This window comes from Lepidochelys olivacea (genome assembly GCF_965140295.1).
Source record: "Lepidochelys olivacea isolate rLepOli2 genome assembly, chromosome: 11".
Lineage (NCBI taxonomy): Eukaryota > Metazoa > Chordata > Testudines > Cheloniidae > Lepidochelys > Lepidochelys olivacea.
In genome coordinates this window covers 42,764,808-42,785,434 of record NC_140421.1, presented here as the reverse complement: position 1 = coordinate 42,785,434, position 20,627 = coordinate 42,764,808, and the positions used below count along the sequence as shown (strand labels likewise).

Genomic DNA, 20,627 nt, shown 5'->3' with positions numbered 1-20,627 from the left:
TTGGAAAGCAGTGTGGACGCTTATTGCATTCTTCTGCTGACTACTGGATGCATGCAAAATGGCAGAAGACTTGGCTGCTGCCTCTAGCAAACTTTAAAATAATTAGAAATATTGTAAAGCAGTAGCAGAAATAGTCTTTTATTGAATAATGAGGTGAAGAAATTGTAAATACCAGTGGTGATAGGACTATATCCCAAACACAACAACTGTCTCCTTCAAATCATCCAGAGTTGTCACCAATAAATCTGCTAACTCCAAATTTGTTTGATATGGAATTAGAAAAAGGGGTTAAAATATTAGAGTTCAACTCTGTGTTGACATAACTGTTTTTGGACCCGCAGTATTGTTTAAGCCAACTGAAAGTCCAGTTATCATCCCAAAGCTATCTTCTGCCCTAAGTGGGCGGCCTGATTGGCTGTGGATGATTCTGAGCTCTGCAAGTAGGACTATGCTAGCACAGTTAATGATCACCATTTTGCAAATACTATAATATTCTATAGGTTGTACAGTTATGATGTGATGTTTACACGTCTCAAATGCAAATTCACTGTGACTGAATTCTATTTAATTTCTCTCCATAAGTAAAAAAGAGGGATGACAACTTACAAATGGCAAGCCAGAGTGAGTTTTTAATATATAACCTCCAGGGTAAGAGGTAAATATTAAATATATTTATATGGATAAAATATAAGCACATCTGCTTTTCTGTGTTTTTACATAAACTTTATTATTAAAAGCAAAATAAGTAATTCCAAACATAGCAATTACAAGGAATTTGTTTAAAATGACATTTTATTTAACAGTAATTAAATAGCGAGACTTGAAAGTGAACCGATATGATAAATGTGGCTTAAACTACATCTGGCCGTATTGATTATTTGGTGCATTTTACTTTCAGTCCATTTATCCCACTTGTGTAGTCCAGCATACTGTATAATATTTCAATTGTCAAAACAAACTAGGGCCATCTGTTGAATCATCTTTATGATTCCAACCAGCCATCAACCATATCAAAGCCTCTCTATATTTAGATTTAGTTCCCATTATGGGCATGACTCAACAACTACTGAAATCTGCTTATCAGTTTTGTGCTGCAACTCAGTACCATAGAATGAGTGTCTTCCCTTTTGGGGCTAAAGACAGGTCTGTTCTGAGTGTTTGTTTTTTCTTTGTTTTTTGAAGCAGGGGAGAGAGAAATAGTTGAAGCTGCAGATGTTGTTCTGGTTATGGTAGAAAAACTTTGTCAAATAGGAAAGTTTTGCAGCATTTCCTAAAGTGGTCAGACTTTTGATTTGTCTAATCTTCTCCTGAGGTTCATTCCACAGTTGGATACCTCAACTGTGGAATGAACCTCAGGAGGAGATTAGACAAATCAAAAGTCTACTACTCAACTACTAATGCTTTGTGTCTGCCTGTTATGTGTTCTCTTCTAGTTTCTGTAAACTGTGTTGTCCCGGGAGACCACAACTGTCTTGGTAGTTTGTAGCTGGAGATGAAGTTTCTAACGTAGCTGAGACCTTATCCATTGAATAATGTTAAGATTAAGACCAAGGACGTGAACTGGCTGCAGAATCAGACTACAAACCAGTGTTGGGACAGTGGGAGTAGAAATTGGATTATGCTCCTGGACAGTATGATCTCACAGCCACATACTTATTCCAAACCAAATTTTGAAGACCAGATCAGAGAAGTGATTTATAGAGCCATGCCCAGAGTGAGGGACATGAGGCTAATCTTGGGTCCCTGAGCATGTGCAATAAAGAAATGTGAAACATTCTTTTCAGACTGAATGTATTAAGTTTGATGGAATATGCAACTTCTTTCCATGGGAATGTCTGCTTGCTTCCATAGCCCTGAGAATCACTCCACATTTCCCCTCAGTTGAACCACCTCCATTCCTAAAATGCTATAGTGATATAGAGCTTTTCCCTCTCTTTCTTCTCCCCAGCCCATATTTTGTCATGGTAATATTGGTATCACCCTGAACGTGCTGTTTCCATTGAGGTTGGGGAAGAATGATAATTTGTAATAACTGTTGAAGGACATAAACACCAAGGCAGAGGAAGGAGAGATTATTTAGGGTTATAAAAAGGGAATATAATCAGGAGGTATGGGAGGAAAGTATAAGATTTTAAGATGAACGGCAGGAAAACCTTCCTGTCAGGGAGATGTATTAAGCCTGTGGAATAATCTCCCAAGGGGATGTAGTGGAAGCCCCATCACTTTGCAGATTTAAAACAAGACTGGACAAAACACTAGCAAATATACTGTAGGGAACAATTTTACAGTGTTAGGGAGTTGGGCTAGATAATCTAGGAGGTCTTTTCCTTCTCTGGATTGTATGATTCACAGGCCTTGGGGAATTGATAATTTTGATCTCCCTTGACTTGTTTGTGGGTATACCACCAGCATCTTGAGTCTTGCGGAATGTGAATCTTGCTAGGAGAAGAACTCTGCAGATATTTCATAAATGTCCATATTTCAAGGTGCAGAAATACTTTCCTACCTAGATTAGTCCTGTACTGCTTCACTGAAGCAAGGAGGTGTTCATGTCTGTCGAAGCAGGGTTGGAATTGTTTGTTACAGTATATACATTTTCCTGTGTTTTTTCTCTAGGATGTCGTCTTACTTATTTTGTGATGGATAAAAAGGAAATATGTTTCCAGAAGAACATTTATCTAACTTCTTTGTGCAGCATTTGCAATTGCCATGCTGTTGTTTTTGTTGCTATGCTACTTAGTGTCTGTCAGAGCATGACTGGTTAATTTAACATGTTTGTACTACTGGTTGAAAGACTACAATGGTAAATTACTGATGCACATGCAAACTTAATCTCTTTAAAACCAAAACTTTGTTCCATTGAGACACATTTTTCCATTTAATTTGTCGGCAGAGATGCTGATTAACCCTCTTTTTGTGGTTCCCTAGCATGTATCTAATATTTGTGTCATCATAACACCATCCTTGAGAACTCCACATTGAAGGGCAAAATACTGTTCTCCATTACACTGAAGGAAAAGGACTTGCACTGTGACACTGAAGGCAAAATATGGCCTTAAAAGTGTTACACAAGTGGAGATTGAAGTGAGGGCAGTTCTGTGTTAGAAAGGGTTTGATCATAAAGCTATACCAACAGACCCCCTCTAGTGAAGAGACAGCTTATACCAGCAAAAGAGAGCTTTTGCCAGTATAGGTTATATCAGTCCCCTGAACAAAATAAGCTACACTGGCAAAAGCACTTGTTTGTCAGTATAACTGCATCCATGCTCGCGCTTTCTGTTGGTATAAGAATGTAGTGAAGTATCACTGTCCTGACATTATCATCCTGGCAAAAATATCTAGTGTAGACCTGGTTTAAGACTTTTTGAGCTGAAAGATGAAGCACAGCATGTATGTTCCAGGGGAGAAAAAAAAAAAAAAAACCATGTGGCAGACCCTTCAAATGTTCATTGGATGCATTTTTTTCATAGCTTCTCATAGTAATGTATATGGTTTCATATCTGATTGTTTGGAATTGTGGGCCAGATCCTGAGTTGGTGTAATTTGGCCTAGTTCCACTGAAGTAAATAGAGCTATACTGATTTACAACAACTGTGGATCTGGATCTATGCTTCTGAAATTATTTCAGAATATCTTTAAAGGAGTCAGTACATGCAAATTAACATTCTGATAAACTGAGTGTCTCTCTAGTTTTAAAAAAACATAGTCTGTCTCTTTACACATTCTCAGAGATAAGAGAACCCTGAGAAATTTGAGGTTTCTTCTAGACATTTAGAACTTTAAAAATCATTCAAAGGTGAAAAAAGCTCTTCTTCCCATAAATCCAGAGTGAAGAAAACTTTTTAAAAGTTCCTCAAGGCTTCAAGGAAGCTTTCAGAGATTCTGTATCTCTGCTTTTAAAACTAATAATAGACTGTAAGATGCCTAAACCTTCATGGTATTAAGTTTTTGGTGCATTCTCTCCAACAAAAGTATTCAATTACTGGTACATTTGCCCTAGCTTTTCCAAAGGACATGCCAGTCCTCAGTTTCAAGCTTTCCTCCTTTGTTTAAAAAATAAAATAGCATTTTCTTCAAATCCTTGTTTTACTCAAACTACTGTACACAGACACAAATAGTTTTATACATCTCTCTTTCTAGATCTCATGCCCTTGCATGTGCATGGCCCCGGGAGCTGACTCACTCACTTATATGGTGAAGTTTAGAAAGGCTGTAATGAGGCAGTCAAGGCATTTGCCTCAAGGAGCATACATAGTGTGTCATAACTTCTTATCAGTTGCTTTTCTCCAAATTAGCTGTAGCACATAGCAAAGTGAAGTCCCTTTATCATCTGTCCTTTCCGAGGAATATTTTACATTTCTTTTACTCCATAGCTTTAAATCTAAGAACTCTATTTGGTTTTCAACTCCAGTTTCTAACTATTGTATTTTACATGGACACTGTATCAAGTGATGTGGACCCTCTGTTAAAATGGGCATGTGATTTAGATTCTAAATATCAATTTAAAGAAAAATCCGTTATTCCATTGCTCAAAGAAATGTCATCATTTTTGTTGAATTTGCAAAAAATTAGACTTCCTCTCTCTCTCTTCTTCTGCCTCATGAATTGGTCCTGCTATAGCACACTACTTCAATATAATTCCCAGTTGTTCACATTCCTGCTGACATGATCAGCACAAAGCAGGAAGTAAAAAGACTTGACAGCGCTCCTGGCTTGGTATGAGTGAGGACCTGGAGGAATGTTCGCCTGCTCAACATTCAAGACAATGAGCTCTTTCCTGATAAAGGTCCTATTTATACTCGACTCTCTGAATGATGGTGCACTCAGTGCAGAATGTCCCTTCCTCTCAAGAAGTGCTGAACAAAGTTGTTGGCACAATTCAAGACTAGCTCTAGGAAGTTGACACCATTGTTGATACAAGTACAGTCAGCGCACTTTTAAAAGAGAGTATACCATAGCCTTCACTTCTATTATATCTTCAAATGAAAGCAACTATACTGTATATTAATCACACTTCTTCCACTGATTCACTGTGTGGCCTTGGTGGTCTTTTAACTTCTCTTTGTTTTTAACAACAAAGCATTATTTTAAAGATTATATAGGAATATTGGCCAAACTGATATTTGAGTTGATTCATTTCTTGTTGGCATCTGTTTCCTTCACCCTTTGCATCTGTGTGACTTCACTGTCAGACCAGATCTGGATATAGAGTACTTTTCTTATAGAAATTATGGCTGCTTGAGTGGCACATTTATTCCAGTGCTTGGTAAAATCCACTGTGGCAGTGAGCATACTACAGGTTGAGTTAATCATTCAAGCTGACATACTTTAAAATGCTGTAGAATACATTTACATATAAAAAAACAGAAAAATATTGTATCCAATTTTAACTGCTTGGGGAATTTAAGCAGGCAGAATTTAGTTGCTGAAATTGGAATTCAGCTGGGACCTCTGAGCTAATAATGCCCTAGGGTTTGCCTAAGCAGGGCTTTAGTCTGCACCAGAGGGGTGTAAATTTTAGCCTGCACTAGCATGTAGCACCCTAACTGGTTGTGGGGTCCCATCTGGCACATACTAAAAGTTCCCTAGTGCATGTTAGTGTAGTAGGACCTAATTGCATTAATGCACACTAGGGAACTTTTAGTGCATGTCAGCAGGGTCCTTGCAGGCCAGTTAGTGCACAACACACTAGTGTGGACTAACATTTGCAGATGCAAACTAAACCCCTGTGTAGACAAGCCCTTAGTCTTGCCAAAAGTATCATAGGATGTTTAATGACTACAAATTATTAGGAACTCCGTTTTATGCCTTGCCTGAAAGACAGCATCTCCTGCGGAACAGAACTTCCTGAATACCACATTACTTTATCAGTTCAATACTGACACACAAAAAGTGTCACTTATTCAGCCCCCAACACTATTTCCTGCAACACCAGGAAATTTCCTGCAACACCAGATTTCCTTCCAACCACTGGCCAGGCCTCAGCCCACTTAGCTTATGAACCCCAGGAGGTAGCCTTGCAGTGTTGTTCTGTGTACTTATTTTTTTAATTAGTGCATGACATATTTGCTAAATGTATGGATTAGTCAGAATCTGTTATTCTGACTGACACCTAAATGAGATCTACATACAATAGACTACATTGCCATATAAAAGGTATGGGTGTCATCTGACACAGAAGAAAAAAAAGCTGATGCCCTCAGGGGCTGGCATAGTGGATACTGGCTTTAGCTTATAAATCGTGAAGACTTTTTTTGTCTCAAGGCACAGTCATTAGGACTATGGTTTGTGTGCTTCAGTGGTAAACTATACATACCTCACTTGTCACATCCAACCCACCATTCTTCTCATTGCTGGCTTTGATGAGCCTCTCCAAATTATTCTTTTTCTTTCACATCACGTTTCTGAAGCATTTTTATTGCATTCTTTCATTAACTCTCTCATTTTTTCTAAATGTTTGTTAGAATAACTGCTAGAAGAATTTGCTAGGTAAAATAAGAAAGCTAGAGTTTCTTAATTTGTTTAATTTTGAGTGTAACATAAGTCTACCTGTTTTATCCCATTAGTGATTATGAATTTTATTTATATGCTGTGTCATTCTTGTCTCTCAGATTACAGTCAAGCTATCCTAAGAGCAGCCTAATAATTTCAAAAGGCAAAAGATAATATGCAGAAAGATGGATCCCAGAAAGATATAGATAGCTAACTCTTATGGCTGGTATGTCACTGACCTATTTTACCAAGGCCTCAGATATCACTGCAAGTGAGACCTGCTTGAGGATGTCATGCTTGTGGTATATGCTGTCGTCAGAGCCCTCAGTGAAATTATTTATTGGGACTCTTTAAATGTCTGACCTTAGACATATAAGCACTACCTAACGCTCTAATTAAACTAATTAAATACCGTACAAAAATTGATATGATTATAAATCACTGGAGTGCAGCAGTTTTTTCCTACGTATAGAAAAATGGCTTCCAGGAAAAGAATTAAGAATTCTACAAACCTCAGAAACAAGCTGTCTGTCCATGTCCTGTCAGAGTAGTTTTGTCTGTCTAATGTACCCCATTTATACTGTGGAGAACTCAGAATAAAAGTGCCTAGAGTTAAACATTTAAATACTAATGGAGGACACTCAACTCTGAAACTTGTTTTCCTCTTTGATCTGACAGAGATAGTCTGTTGTACTTTAAGCCATGATATGAGGCTCTCCTATTTTCTCAGGCTTTGGGGAGGGATCTGTGGTCAAATTTAGTGTGCTTTTCAGGCAGGTTTGTTCTTTTAAAACTCGTCAGTTAAGTTTTTCTTTCAAATTTTATACATTAGCCTTAAATTTATAAATTTAAAAATAGATCTTGATAAATTGGTTGTGCCCTCTCTTCCAAGAAGTTCCTGGATGAAAGATCATGGAAAAAGCAAGACAAAAATAAAAAATTTTTGGAGTGTGAAGCCACAAATTGGCAATTCTGCTTTCACATCTTTTAAGGCAGTAAAATCTGCATATGGCAGTTGCTTTTTATACGGGGGAAAAAAGGTATAACTTAAATTAGGACTTCTGGAATACTACTATTCGAGAATCCGAGATTAATAGATTACAGTATTCAACATTCACATTCAACTGTGTGAATAGAAAGAGCCTCATTTTTCAGAAATGTTATCCAAAAAGTGGTGGCAGGATTTGGACACAGCCTGGATGATATTACCATATCTTAGGTAGAAGCGAAACTCGAACAGCTTAATGGGACTAAATCGGGGGGCCCAGATAATCTTCATCTAAGAATATTAACGGAATTGGCACATGAAATTGCAAGCCCGTTAGCAAGAATTTTTAATGAATCTGTAAATTTAGGGGTCAGACCGTATGACTGGAGAATTGCTAACATAGTTCCTATTTTTAAGAAAGGAAAAAAAAGTGATCCGGGTAACTACAGGCCTGTTAGTTTGACATCTGTAGTATGCACGGTCTTGGAAAAATTTTTGAAGGAGAAAGTAGTTAAGGACATTGAGGTCCATGGTAAATGGGACAAAATACAACATGGTTTTACAAAAGGTAGATAATGCCAAACCAACCTGATCTCCTTCTTTGAGAAAGTAACAGATTTTTTAGACAAAGGAAACACAGTGGATCTAATTTACCTAGATTTCAGTAAGGCGTTTGAAACAGTGCCACATAGGGAATTATTAGTTAAATTGGAAAAGATGGGGATCAGTATGAAAATTGAAAGGTGGATAAGGAATTGGTTAAAAGGGAGATTAAAGTAGGTCATACTGAAAGGTGAACTGTCAGACTGGAGGGAGGTTACCAGTGGAGTTCCTCAGGGATCGGTTTTGGGACCAATCTTATTTAATCTTTTTATTAATGACCTCGGCACAAAAAGTGGGAGTGAGCAAATAAAGTTTGCGGATGATACAAAGCTGGGAGGTACTGCCAATTTAGAGAAGGACTGGGAAATCATACAGGAGGATCTGGATGACCTTGTAAACTGAAGTAATAGTAATAGGATGAAATTTAATAGTGAGAAGCGTAAGGTCATGCATTTAGGGATTAATAACAAGAATTTTAGTTATAAGCTGGGGACGCATCAAATGGAAGTAACAGAGGAGGAGAAGGACCTTGGAGTATTGGTTGATTACAGGATGACTATGAGCCGCCAATGTGATATGGCCGTGAAAAAAGCTAATGCGGTCTTGGGATGCATCAGGAGAGATATTTCCAGTGGAGATAAGGAGGTTTTAGTACCGTTATACGAGGCACTGGTGAGACCTCATCTGGAATACTGTGTGCAGTTCTGGTCTCCCAAGTTTAAGAAGGATGATTGCAAACTGGAACAGGTACAGAGAAGGGCTACTAGGATGATTCGAGGAAAACCTGTCTTATGAAAGGAGACTCAAGGAGCTTGGCTTGTTTAGCCTAACCAAAAGAAGGTTGAGGGGAGATATGATTGCTCTCTATAAATATATCAGAGGGATAAATACTGGAGAGGGAGAGGAATTATTTAAGCTCAGTACCAATGTGGACACAACAAATGGATATAAACTGGCCATTGGGAAGTTTAGATTTGAAATTAGATGAAGGTTTCTAACCATCAGAGGAGTGAAGTTCTGGAATAGCCTTCCAAGGGAAGCAGTGGGGGCAAAAGATCTATCTGGCTTCAAGATTAAACTCAGTAAGTTTATGGAGGAGATGGTATGATGGGATAACATGATTTTGGCAGTTAATTGATCTTTAACTATTCATGGTAAATAGGCCCAGTGCCCTGTGATGGGATGTTAGATGGGGGGGATCTGAGTTACTACAGAGAATTCTTTCCTGGGTATCTGGCTCATGAATCTTGCCCACATGCTCAGGGTTCAGCTGATCGCCATATTTGGGTCGAGAAGGAATTTTCCACTAGGGCAGATTGGCAGAGGCCCTGGGTGTTTTTCACCTTCCTCTGTAGAATGGGGCACAGGTCACTTATTGGAGAAGTCTCTGCACCTTGAAGTCTTTAAACCATGATTTGAGGACTTCAATAGCTCAGACATAGGTGAGAGATTTATTGCAGGAGTGGGTGGGTGAGATTCTGTGGCCTGCATTGTTCAGGAGGTGTCATAAATATAAAGGGAAGGGTAAACCCCTTTGAAATCCCTCCTGGCCAGGGGAAAGCTCCTCTCACCTGTAAAGGGTTAAGAAGCTAAAGGTAACCTCGCTGGCACCTGACCAAAATGACCAATGAGGAGACAAGATACTTTCAAAAGCTGGGAGGAGGGAGAGAAACAACGGGTCTGTGTCTGTCTGTAGTCGTCTTGGCCGGGGACAGAACAGGAATGGAGTCTTAGAACTTTTAGTAAGTAATCTAGCTAGGTATGTGTTAGATTATGATTTCTTTAAATGGCTGAGAAAAGAATTGTGCTGAATAGAATAACTATTTCTGTCTGTGTATCTTTTTTGTAACTTAAGGTTTTGCCTAGAGGGGTTCTCTATGTTTTTGAATCTAATTACCCTGTAAGATATCTACCATCCTGATTTTACAGGGGGGATTTCTTTATTTCTATTTACTTCTATTTTTTATTAAGAGTCTTCTTGTAAAACACTGAATGCTTTTTCATTGTTCTCAGATCCAAGGGTTTGGGTCTGTGGTCACCTATGCAAATTGGTGAGGCTTTTTATCCAACATTTCCCAGGAAAGGGGGGGTGCAAGTGTTGGGAGGATTGTTCAGTGTTCTTAAGATCCAAGGGTCTGGGTCTGTAGTCACCTAGGCAAATTGGTGAGGCTGTTTACCAAACCTTGTCCAGGAAGTGGGGTGCAAGGTTTTGGGAAGTATTTTGGGGGGAAGGACGCGTCCAAACAGCTCTTCCCCAGTAACCAGTATTAGTTTGGTGGTGGTAGCGGCCAGTCCAAGGATAACGGGGGTAATATTTTGTACCTTGGGGAAGTTTTGACCTAAGCTGGTAAAGATAAGCTTAGGAGGTTTTTCATGCAGGTCCCCACATCTGTACCCTAGAGTTCAGAGTGGGGGAGGAACCGTGACATGGTGGCACAGCGGTGGGATTAACCTGAAATCATTTTGAGATCCAGTTGAGATTTTTTGAACTAGAAATACAGATTTTAAAAAGGAATTTTTAGGAAGTCCAGGAAGCAGCTTTGAAACTGAAAGCAGCTTGGTTTCTCTCTGCTTTGTGGCCAAGCAGAGACAAAAGGGGATTATCTTGTGAATTGCAGGTTTTCTTTGCCTGGAGGCAGGGTACTTAACTCCTGCAGGGAAATTCACAGTCTTCCAACCCAGAGGTTTTTTTTTTCTTTTCTTCCTAAAAGTAAATAGGGGGGGTGTGCTCTACCCATTTGCCTGGAGACAAAAGTGGCAGGGGTTTTTTTTAGGATTTTGATTTTTTTTTGTTTTACAAGGAGCACAGGTTTGAAAAGAAATTTTTTTTTCTTTGGGCTGGGTAAGCAGGTTTCCAAGTAGTTGGAGGTTTTTTGCTTTAATTTGGGCCCAGAGCAGAGACAAGGGAATTGTCTTTTTCTGTAGGCTGACAATCACTATCAGAGAATAGGTATTCTATTCCAGCACAGCAAAATTTTACAGCCAAGTTTTGTTTGTTTATTTCTAAACCTCGGGTGTAAAGTTAGTTAAAAACAGAGAGGTTAGAATGGCCAAATCCTCGGCTCGACTACAGCTGGAATTAGCCAAATTTCAGGCTGAGGAAAAACAAAGGGAACATGAAAGACAGATAGAACTCATGCGGCTGGAGAAGGAGGTACAGGAGGCTGCCCACAAGAGGGAAATGGAGGCAAGGAAGCATGTGGAGGAGATGGAGAGGATAAAGGCCCAGCAGAATATACCAACAAACCCTAGCAATCCTTCTCCAGGTACCACTTCCCATCCCAGAAAGTTCCCCACCTACAAGGCAGGTGATGATACTGAGGCCTTCTTAGAAAACTTCGAAAGGGCCTGCCTTGGGTACAACATCTCTACTGACCAATACATGGTAGAGCTGAGGCCGCAGCTCAGTGGACCCTTAGCTGAGGTGGCAGCTGAAATGCCTAGAGAACATATGAACAAGTATGAACTGTTTAAATCCAAGGCGAGAGTCAGAATGGGGATAACACCCGAGCAGTCTCGTCGGAGGTTCCGAGCCCTAAGGTGGAAACCAGACATGTCATTTACCCGACATGCCTACCACATTGTGAAACATTGGGATGCCTGGATATCAGGAGCAAGTGTTGAATCTCCAGTAAATTTGCCCTTCCTAATGCAAATGGAACAATTTTTAGAGGGTGTTCCTGAGGAAATAGAAAGATACATCCTAGATGGGAAACCCAAAACTGTAATCGAGGCAGGAGAGATTGGAGCCAGATGGGTGGAGGTGGCAGAGAAGAAGAAAATTGGTCGCAGTTGGAGCGGAGAGCAGAAGGGACCACCCCAGACCACACCCTATTACCGGGGGCCGCCCAAAGCCCCACCTACCTCCCAAAGAACCCTCCAGACCCCTTATCGTCCCACCACCCCGTTCTCCAGCAACCCACCTCGCCCCGGTGACCCGTCAGCTGGACGATGTTTTAAATGTAACGAGCTGGGGCATGTAAAGGCCAACTGCCCCAAGAACCCCAACAGATTAAGTTCATTGCACCGGAATCACACCAGAGGTCCACAGGCCCAGATACCTCCCAGATACCCTTGGAGCGGAGGGAAACTGTGAGTGTGGGCGGGAAGAAGGTCACCGCGTGGAGGGACACCGGAGCACAAGTGTCAGCTATCCATGCTTCCTTAGTGGACCCCAATTTAATCAACCCAGAGATCCAAGTGACGATTCAACCCTTCAAGTCCAACTCTTTCAATTTGCCTACAGCCAAGTTGCCTGTCCAGTACAAGGGCTGGTCAGGAATGTGGACTTTTGCAGTCTATGATGATTATCCCATCCCCATGCTGTTGGGGGAAGACTTGGCCAATCATGTGAAGCAGGCCAAGAGGGTGGGAACAGTCACCCGCAGCCAGGCTAAACAAGCCGTGAGGCCTAGCTCTGTTCCGGAAACTTCTATCAGAACCCGGTCAGAGGTGATGGACCCGGACCCCAGGCCAATGTCTGCAACAGCAGTAGTGGATCCAGTCCCAGAGACCCAGACGGAACCAGTCCCAGAACCAGAACCAGCCGAACAACCAACACCAGACCCCGTGTCAGCACTGAATCCAGTACTTGCAACCTCAACACCAGAGGGCCCCACTGAACCTGAACTGGCAGCAGCCGATAACCCTACCCAAGAGGCTCAGCCGGAGCCTGAATCCCAACATAGTGCACCAGCGGAGAGCGGTTCACAGTCAACAGAAGCAGCTCCATCCTCTATATCGCTTCCAGAGGGACCAAGCCTAGGTCCACAATCCAATGAGGAACTGATGTCTCCAGCATCAAGGGAACAGTTCCAGACTGAACAGGAAGCAGATGAAAGCCTCCAGAGAGCGTGGACGGCGGCACGGAGCAACCCACCGTCTCTCAGCTCTTCTAATCGATCCAGGTTTGTTGTAGAAAGAGGACTTTTATACAAGGAAACTCTTTCTGGGGGACACCAGGAAGACTGGCATCCTCAGAGACAGTTGGTAGTTCCAACTAAATACCGGGCCAAGCTCTTGAGCTTAGCCCATGATCACCCTAGTGGCCATGCTGGGGTGAACAGGACCAAAGACCGTTTGGGGGGGTCATTCCACTGGGAGGGAATGGGCAAGGATGTTTCTACCTATGTCCAGTCTTGTGAGGTGTGCCAAAGAGTGGGAAAACCCCAAGACCAGGTCAAAGCTCCTCTCCAGCCACTCCCCATCATTGAAGTTCCATTTCAGCGAGTAGCTGTGGATATTCTGGGTCCTTTTCCGAAGAAGACTCCCAGAGGAAAGCAGTACATACTGACTTTCATGGATTTTGCCACCCGATGGCCGGAAGCAGTAGCTCTAAGCAACACCAGGGCTAAAAGTGTGTGCCAGGCACTAGCAGACATTTTTGCCAGGGTAGGTTGGCCCTCCGACATCCTCACAGATGCAGGGACTAATTTCCTGGCAGGAACTATGAAAAACCTTTGGGAAGCTCATGGGGTAAATCACTTGGTTGCCACTCCTTACCATCATCAAACAAATGGCATGGTGGAGAAGTTTAATGGAACTTTGGGGGCCATGATACGTAAATTCGTAAATGAGCACTCCAATGATTGGGACCTAGTATTGCAGCAGTTGCTCTTTGCCTACAGAGCTGTACCACATGCCAGTTTAGGGTTTTCCCCATTTGAACTTGTATATGGCCGTGAGGTTAAGGGGCCATTGCAGTTGGTGAAGCAGCAATGGGAGGGATTTACACCTTCTCCAGGAACTAACATTCTGGACTTTGTAACCAACCTACAAAACACCCTCCGAACCTCTTTAGCCCTTGCTAGAGAAAACTTACAGGATGCTCAAAAAGAGCAAAAAGCCTGGTATGATAAACATGCCAGAGAGCGTTCCTTCAAAGTAGGAGACCAGGTCATGGTCTTAAAGGCGCTCCAGGCCCATAAAATGGAAGCATCGTGGGAAGGGCCATTCATGGTCCAGGAGCGCCTGGGAGCTGTTAATTATCTCATAGCATTCCCCACCTCCAACCGAAAGCCTAAGGTGTATCATATTAATTCTCTAAAGCCCTTTTATTCCAGAGAATTAAAGGTTTGTCAGTTTACAGCCCAGGGAGGAGACGACGCTGAGTGGCCTGAAGGTGTCTATTACGAAGGGAAATGTGCTGGTGGTGTGGAAGAGGTGAACCTCTCCATGACCCTTGGGCGTATGCAGCAACAGCAGATCCAGGAGCTGTGCACTAGCTACGCGCCAACGTTCTCAGCCACCCCAGGACTGACTGAACGGGCATACCACTCCATTGACACAGGTAATGCTCACCCAATTAGGGTCCAACCTTACCGGGTGTCTCCTCAAGCTAAAACTGCTATAGAACGGGAGATCCAGGATATGTTACAGATGGGTGTAATCCGCCCCTCTGAAAGTGCATGGGCATCTCCAGTGGTTCTAGTTCCCAAACCAGATGGGGAAATACGTTTTTGCGTGGACTACCGTAAGCTAAATGCTGTAACTCGCCCAGACAACTATCCAATGCCACGCACTGATGAACTATTAGAGAAACTGGGACGGGCCCAGTTCATCTCTACCTTGGACTTAACCAAGGGGTACTGGCAGGTACCGCTAGATGAATCTGCCAAGGAAAGGTCAGCCTTCATCACACATCTCGGGCTGTATGAGTTTAATGTACTCCCTTTCGGGCTGCAAAATGCACCCGCCACTTTCCAAAGACTTGTAGATGGTCTCCTAGCGGGATTAGGAGAATATGCAGTCGCCTACCTTGACGATGTGGCCATATTTTCGGATTCCTGGGCAGACCACCTGGAACATCTACAAAAAGTCCTTGAGCGCATAAGGGAGGCAGGACTAACTGTTAAGGCTAAGAAGTGTCAAATAGGCCTAAACAGAGTGACTTACCTTGGACACCAGGTGGGTCAAGGAACTATCAGCCCCCTACAGGCCAAAGTGGATGCTATCCAAAAGTGGCCTGTCCCAAAGTCAAAGAAACAGGTTCAATCCTTCTTAGGCTTGGCCGGTTATTACAGACGATTTGTACCGCACTACAGCCAAATCGCTGCCCCACTGACAGACCTAACCAAAAAGAAACAGCCAAATGCTGTTCAGTGGACCGGAAAGTGTCAGAAGGCCTTTAACAAGCTTAAAGCGACACTCATGTCTGACCCTGTACTAAGGGCCCCAGACTTTGACAAACCGTTCCTAGTAACCACAGATGCATCCGAGCGTGGTGTGGGAGCAGTTTTAATGCAGAAAGGACCTGATCAAGAATTCCACCCTGTAGTGTTTCTCAGCAAAAAACTGTCTGAGAGGGAAAGCAACTGGTCAGTCACTGAAAAAGAATGTTATGCCATTGTCTACGCTCTGGAAAAGCTACGCCCATATGTTTGGGGACAGCGTTTCCACCTGCAAACCGACCATGCTGCACTAAAGTGGCTTCACACCGTCAAAGAAACTAACAAAAAACTTCTTCGGTGGAGTTTAGCTCTCCAAGATTTTGATTTCGACATCCAACACATCTCAGGAGCTTCTAACAAAGTGGCTGATGCACTCTCCCGTGAAAGTTTCCCAGAATCAACTGGTTAAAATCATCCTTGAGATGTGGAAAATATTGTTAGTCTTTATGTACTTGGTAGTATATTTAGAGATGCATGTGTCTTATTAACTCTGTTTTCCTAGAGCTCCAGGAAGAAATCCCAGCCAGTGTTTCACCCTAGCTGAGATTTGGGGGGCGTGTCATAAATATAAAGGGAAGGGTAAACCCCTTTGAAATCCCTCCTGGCCAGGGGAAAGCTCCTCTCACCTGTAAAGGGTTAAGAAGCTAAAGGTAACCTCGCTGGCACCTGACCAAAATGACCAATGAGGAGACAAGATACTTTCAAAAGCTGGGAGGAGGGAGAGAAACAACGGGTCTGTGTCTGTCTGTAGTCGTCTTGGCCGGGGACAGAACAGGAATGGAGTCTTAGAACTTTTAGTAAGTAATCTAGCTAGGTATGTGTTAGATTATGATTTCTTTAAATGGCTGAGAAAAGAATTGTGCTGAATAGAATAACTATTTCTGTCTGTGTATCTTTTTTGTAACTTAAGGTTTTGCCTAGAGGGGTTCTCTATGTTTTTGAATCTAATTACCCTGTAAGATATCTACCATCCTGATTTTACAGGGGGGATTTCTTTATTTCTATTTACTTCTATTTTTTATTAAGAGTCTTCTTGTAAAACACTGAATGCTTTTTCATTGTTCTCAGATCCAAGGGTTTGGGTCTGTGGTCACCTATGCAAATTGGTGAGGCTTTTTATCCAACATTTCCCAGGAAAGGGGGGGTGCAAGTGTTGGGAGGATTGTTCAGTGTTTTTAAGATCCAAGGGTCTGGGTCTGTAGTCACCTAGGCAAATTGGTGAGGCTGTTTACCAAACCTTGTCCAGGAAGTGGGGTGCAAGGTTTTGGGAAGTATTTTGGGGGGAAGGACGCGTCCAAACAGCTCTTCCCCAGTAACCAGTATTAGTTTGGTGGTGGTAGCGGCCAGTCCAAGGATAACGGGGGTAATATTTTGTACCTTGGGGAAGTTTTGACCTAAGCTGGTAAAGATAAGCTTAGGAGGTTTTTCATGCAGGTCCCCACATCTGTACCCTAGAGTTCAGAGTGGGGGAGGAACCGTGACAGGAGGTCAGACTAGATGATCATAATGGTCCCTTCTGACTTTAATATCTATGAGTCTATGAGGTAGAGTTTCAAGAGGGAGGCCATGGAGTGGAATTCAGCAAGGGTGGCAAAGTACGGTTCCCTAGCAAATTACATAGTAGAGTTAAGGAAAGAGAGAATGAATTTGTGTCAGTAGTGGAGGAAATCCAAAGGACTTCCTCCAGAGGTGTTTGACAGCACAGGGGCAGGAATAGAGGAAGCAGATGCTGAGGGTCAGCCAGGCAAGAGGTTAGTGGGATGGACTACACAGTGTCAACAATATTTTAATATGTTTTTAGTTGCATATCAAGGCTGGACAGTGATACTTCACAAGCAGCCCATTGACTTCAGTGGAACTACTCATGGTGTACGGTATTGCTAAATATGCGTACTGGTTTCACAGTCTAACCCTAATATAGTTACAAATACCCCTATGGTTTAAAAATACCAAAGAAAATACCACCAAAACCTGATTGTTATAGCATTAAAAGCCTGACTCTATATAAAAATCACAATGACATTCAGGAGTAAGTTTCCAGACTGGCTCTTAGATTTACCTAAACACCTGTCATATAGCAGTTACTTTTTCTTTATTGGTACCGATTTCTAACGGTTTATGGACACCTTAATGAAACCCAAATGTTTACCTAAATTTCCATGAACTGCTCTGAATACTCATTTTGTGTAAGATAAGTGTCATTTTGACCTATTTCTGCCCCACTGGAGTCAGTGGAGCTGTGGATTGGATGCTCAACACCTCTGAAAATCAGGCCACTTCAGATCCATTATTTATATCCACTAAATACTGTATGAATTTAGATTATTAACTTAAGGCACCCAAGTTTGAAAAAGGTTCACCTTTCTCTTTGATACACCCACTTATGATTAGGTATTGCATATATTTGCGCAAGATGACCCCCTGTCAATATCTAAGAAGAACTGAATGAGTTAAGGCTAAAATATTCTTGACTATGAATTTCATTACTTTGTGATCATCAGTTACTGATTTAATTTATGTTCACCATCTATTACAAGTAACCACTCAAAGTCCTTTACATTGGTTAACAAAATAAAGATTTTTTCTGCTAAGAATCTTGTGGTTTTCTAAGCAGGAAGCCTACCAGAATAAATCAGAGGCAGCTCATTGTGGCTGAAGGACTGGAACAAGCAGGCGAGCCTGGACTGAGACTAGCATTAGCTTCCTCCTTAGCTTTGAATTTGTTCTTGCTTAAGTGGATTCCTGTTCATTTTCTGCTTACTAAATTCATGCATGCAGGTTTTCAATATGTAACATTGTTCTGAAAAAAGGCTAATCCTTTATACTAAATCAAGGAATCTCTGACTATGTATTCAGCATTTCTATGTTTACTCCTGAGGGAATTCTGTGCTACTGCGCATGTGCATAATTAATGAGCTGTGCATATTTTTATTGTTTGTGCAGAAAAAAGCTTCTGCTGAAATGTTGCTGCAGTTCTGCCTTTTGCCCACCAGAGGACGCTGTGGTGCAAGAACAGCAGCAGCTCCCTGCAGAAAATAACTTCTGCAGTTCCACCTTTTGCCCACCAGGGGGGTGCTGTGGTGATAGAACACAGGAGCTGCTCCCAGCCAGCTAGGGAAGAGAACGAGCCTGCCTTCTTCACAGTGCCTGTCAGGCCAGGTCAGGAGACAGGGGATTTGGGAAGACAGACAGTGTGGGACTGCTGGGGGGTCAGATGGGCTCGTAAGAGCTAGTGGGGGAGGACAGATTAGGGCAGGGGCTGAATGGGAGTGGAGGCACAGGGCCACAGGGGGGAAGGAGGTTCAGGGTCACATGGTGATGGGGGATGGGGTGCAGAGCTACATAGGGAAAGGGGAGTTGCTGAGTGGGGGCATGGAGACACATAGCGATGGGGGAGGGGGTACAGAGCCACATGGAGATGGGGGAGGGGGCAGCGCCAAATGGGGATGGGGGAGTGGGTGTCTGAGTGGGGGGTGAAGGGACACGTGGACGGGGGTGCAAGGACACATGGGGGTGCAGGAACACATGGGGACAGGGGCAGATGTGCCTGCTGAATGGGAGAGGCTAGGGGTCAGCCAGGATCTGCATGGGGGAAGCTCCCTAACAATTCCTCCCAGCCTCCCAAAAAAACCTGTTCCATACTTTTTCCACCCATATACAACAACCCTCCAAGTTCACACCCAGGCTCCTTCCCAGCAATCTACTTCCCTCTCCCTCAGCTCCTCTGTTACCCCTGATTCCCCCAAGCCTTTGCACTGCTTCTGATGGGTGCGGACAATACGGTTCTGTATTTTAGTTTAAATGAATTATTACTCAGCGTTCTATATTAATATGCCTAGTAAGAAATCTATTTGTCAAAAAAAATGTCCTGAATCTTTTTTGTTGTATGTATTGTTACAGACATACTTGCTGACAAGTATTTTGAAATAAATGACCAAAAATAATTAAAACTGGTGTGATTATATTGTGTTATTTTGACAAATAAAATTTGGAGAATTTTAAAATATTGTGCACAGAATTTTAAATTTTTTGTTGCAGAAGTTTTAATTTTTGGCACAGAATTCCCCCAGGAGTATATGTTGTACCAATACATTTGCCTAGCAGGGCTCTTTCTGATTTAGGCACAAGCCCTGCAGTATGCAAGACCATATGTAGGGGACAGGCAGCATGAATCCCAAATGAGGGGACCCCAGGTCCCTTACATACTCTTCTCTGTGTTGGAAAGCAGTTGCTGTTTAGTTCCATTTACAGCACTAATGCACAGTGCTGAAATCCCACCCTTGGTGGTGGTCAGGGGAGGAGAGGCACAGGAAACTGGCTGTCTGCTGGTTTACATATCCTGGCTTAGTGAGCCTAGCCCAGCTGCACCTCTCTAGGTCAGGTGGGGCTGAGGATTCCATCACTTGACCCTATAGATCTGTTCATGTTAAGCAAAGCCATTTCCTAAGGACTGGACTCCTTTGTTCAGGATGGCCATCGGGATAGAAAGCTCACCTTTTTCCATGCTATAAGAATCTTGGCAGTTAAATCTTTCTCTTAGATTGTGTCATCTTTTCCTTCAGTGGTAAGCCCCAAACCAGAATGAAGGGAAATGAACGCAACTATTACCTTAGTAAAAAGGGAACCGTGGCTCATTTATGCTCATTAATATTATACCTGTGAAATAATCTAGTCTCTCTTTCTGCTACTGTTTTCTAGGTTCACACGTTCAGGGGTCCACACTGGTGTGAATACTGTGCCAACTTTATGTGGGGCCTCATTGCTCAGGGAGTAAAATGTGCAGGTAACTGGTTCATTCTTTGCTTCTTAAGACAATCCTGCTGCTGTAAAGCCTTAGACATACTATCTATTTCTTAATAAATTGTGCACCTAGAGTCTGATCCTCCTGTTAAAATCACTGGAAAGATGCCCTTTCATTTCAGTGATCATTGTATCAGGTGCTTCTATTGACCGTTGAACCTTACTATCTAAATGCCTTCCAACAGTCAGAGATGGAAATAATAATCTATCTTTCCTTTCTTTCAGCATGTAGGAGAAGTAGCTTGAATGAGTTGTTGTATTTACTTTGTAATGGATGAGTCTGTGTGTGGGGTGGGTGTGTATGAGAAACTTATTGAGGATCTTAATGAAGCTTGTAGACAAACCTCACAACACCTTTGTGAGATAGATATTTAGATTCATTTTACAGATGGATAAACTGAGTCGCAGAGCAGTAAAGTGACTTGCCAGAAGTTGCCTATTGAGTTAGAAAGGGAGCTTGGTACAGAACCCAGTCGTCCAGACTCTGTCTTGTTTGTGTGTGTGCTCTAACGACTATACACAGATGCTCTCTCTAATTTGAAAAAATAAATTAATGGATTGAGAAGAAGAGAAAT

At 42.3% G+C, this 20,627-nt stretch overlaps 1 protein-coding gene across 4 annotated transcripts in view; it reads left to right on the top strand.

Annotated features, from left to right (window-relative positions):
* Positions 1 to 20,627, top strand: part of CHN1 (chimerin 1) — a 167,709-nt gene that overhangs the window by 124,233 nt on the left and 22,849 nt on the right. For all 4 annotated transcript variants that reach the window (XM_084643861.1, XM_084643859.1, XM_084643860.1 and 1 more), the window contains one exon: positions 19,951 to 20,035. In XM_084643861.1, the coding sequence (XP_084499987.1) occupies positions 19,951 to 20,035 (85 nt within the window). The remainder of the gene's footprint in view (positions 1 to 19,950; positions 20,036 to 20,627) is intronic.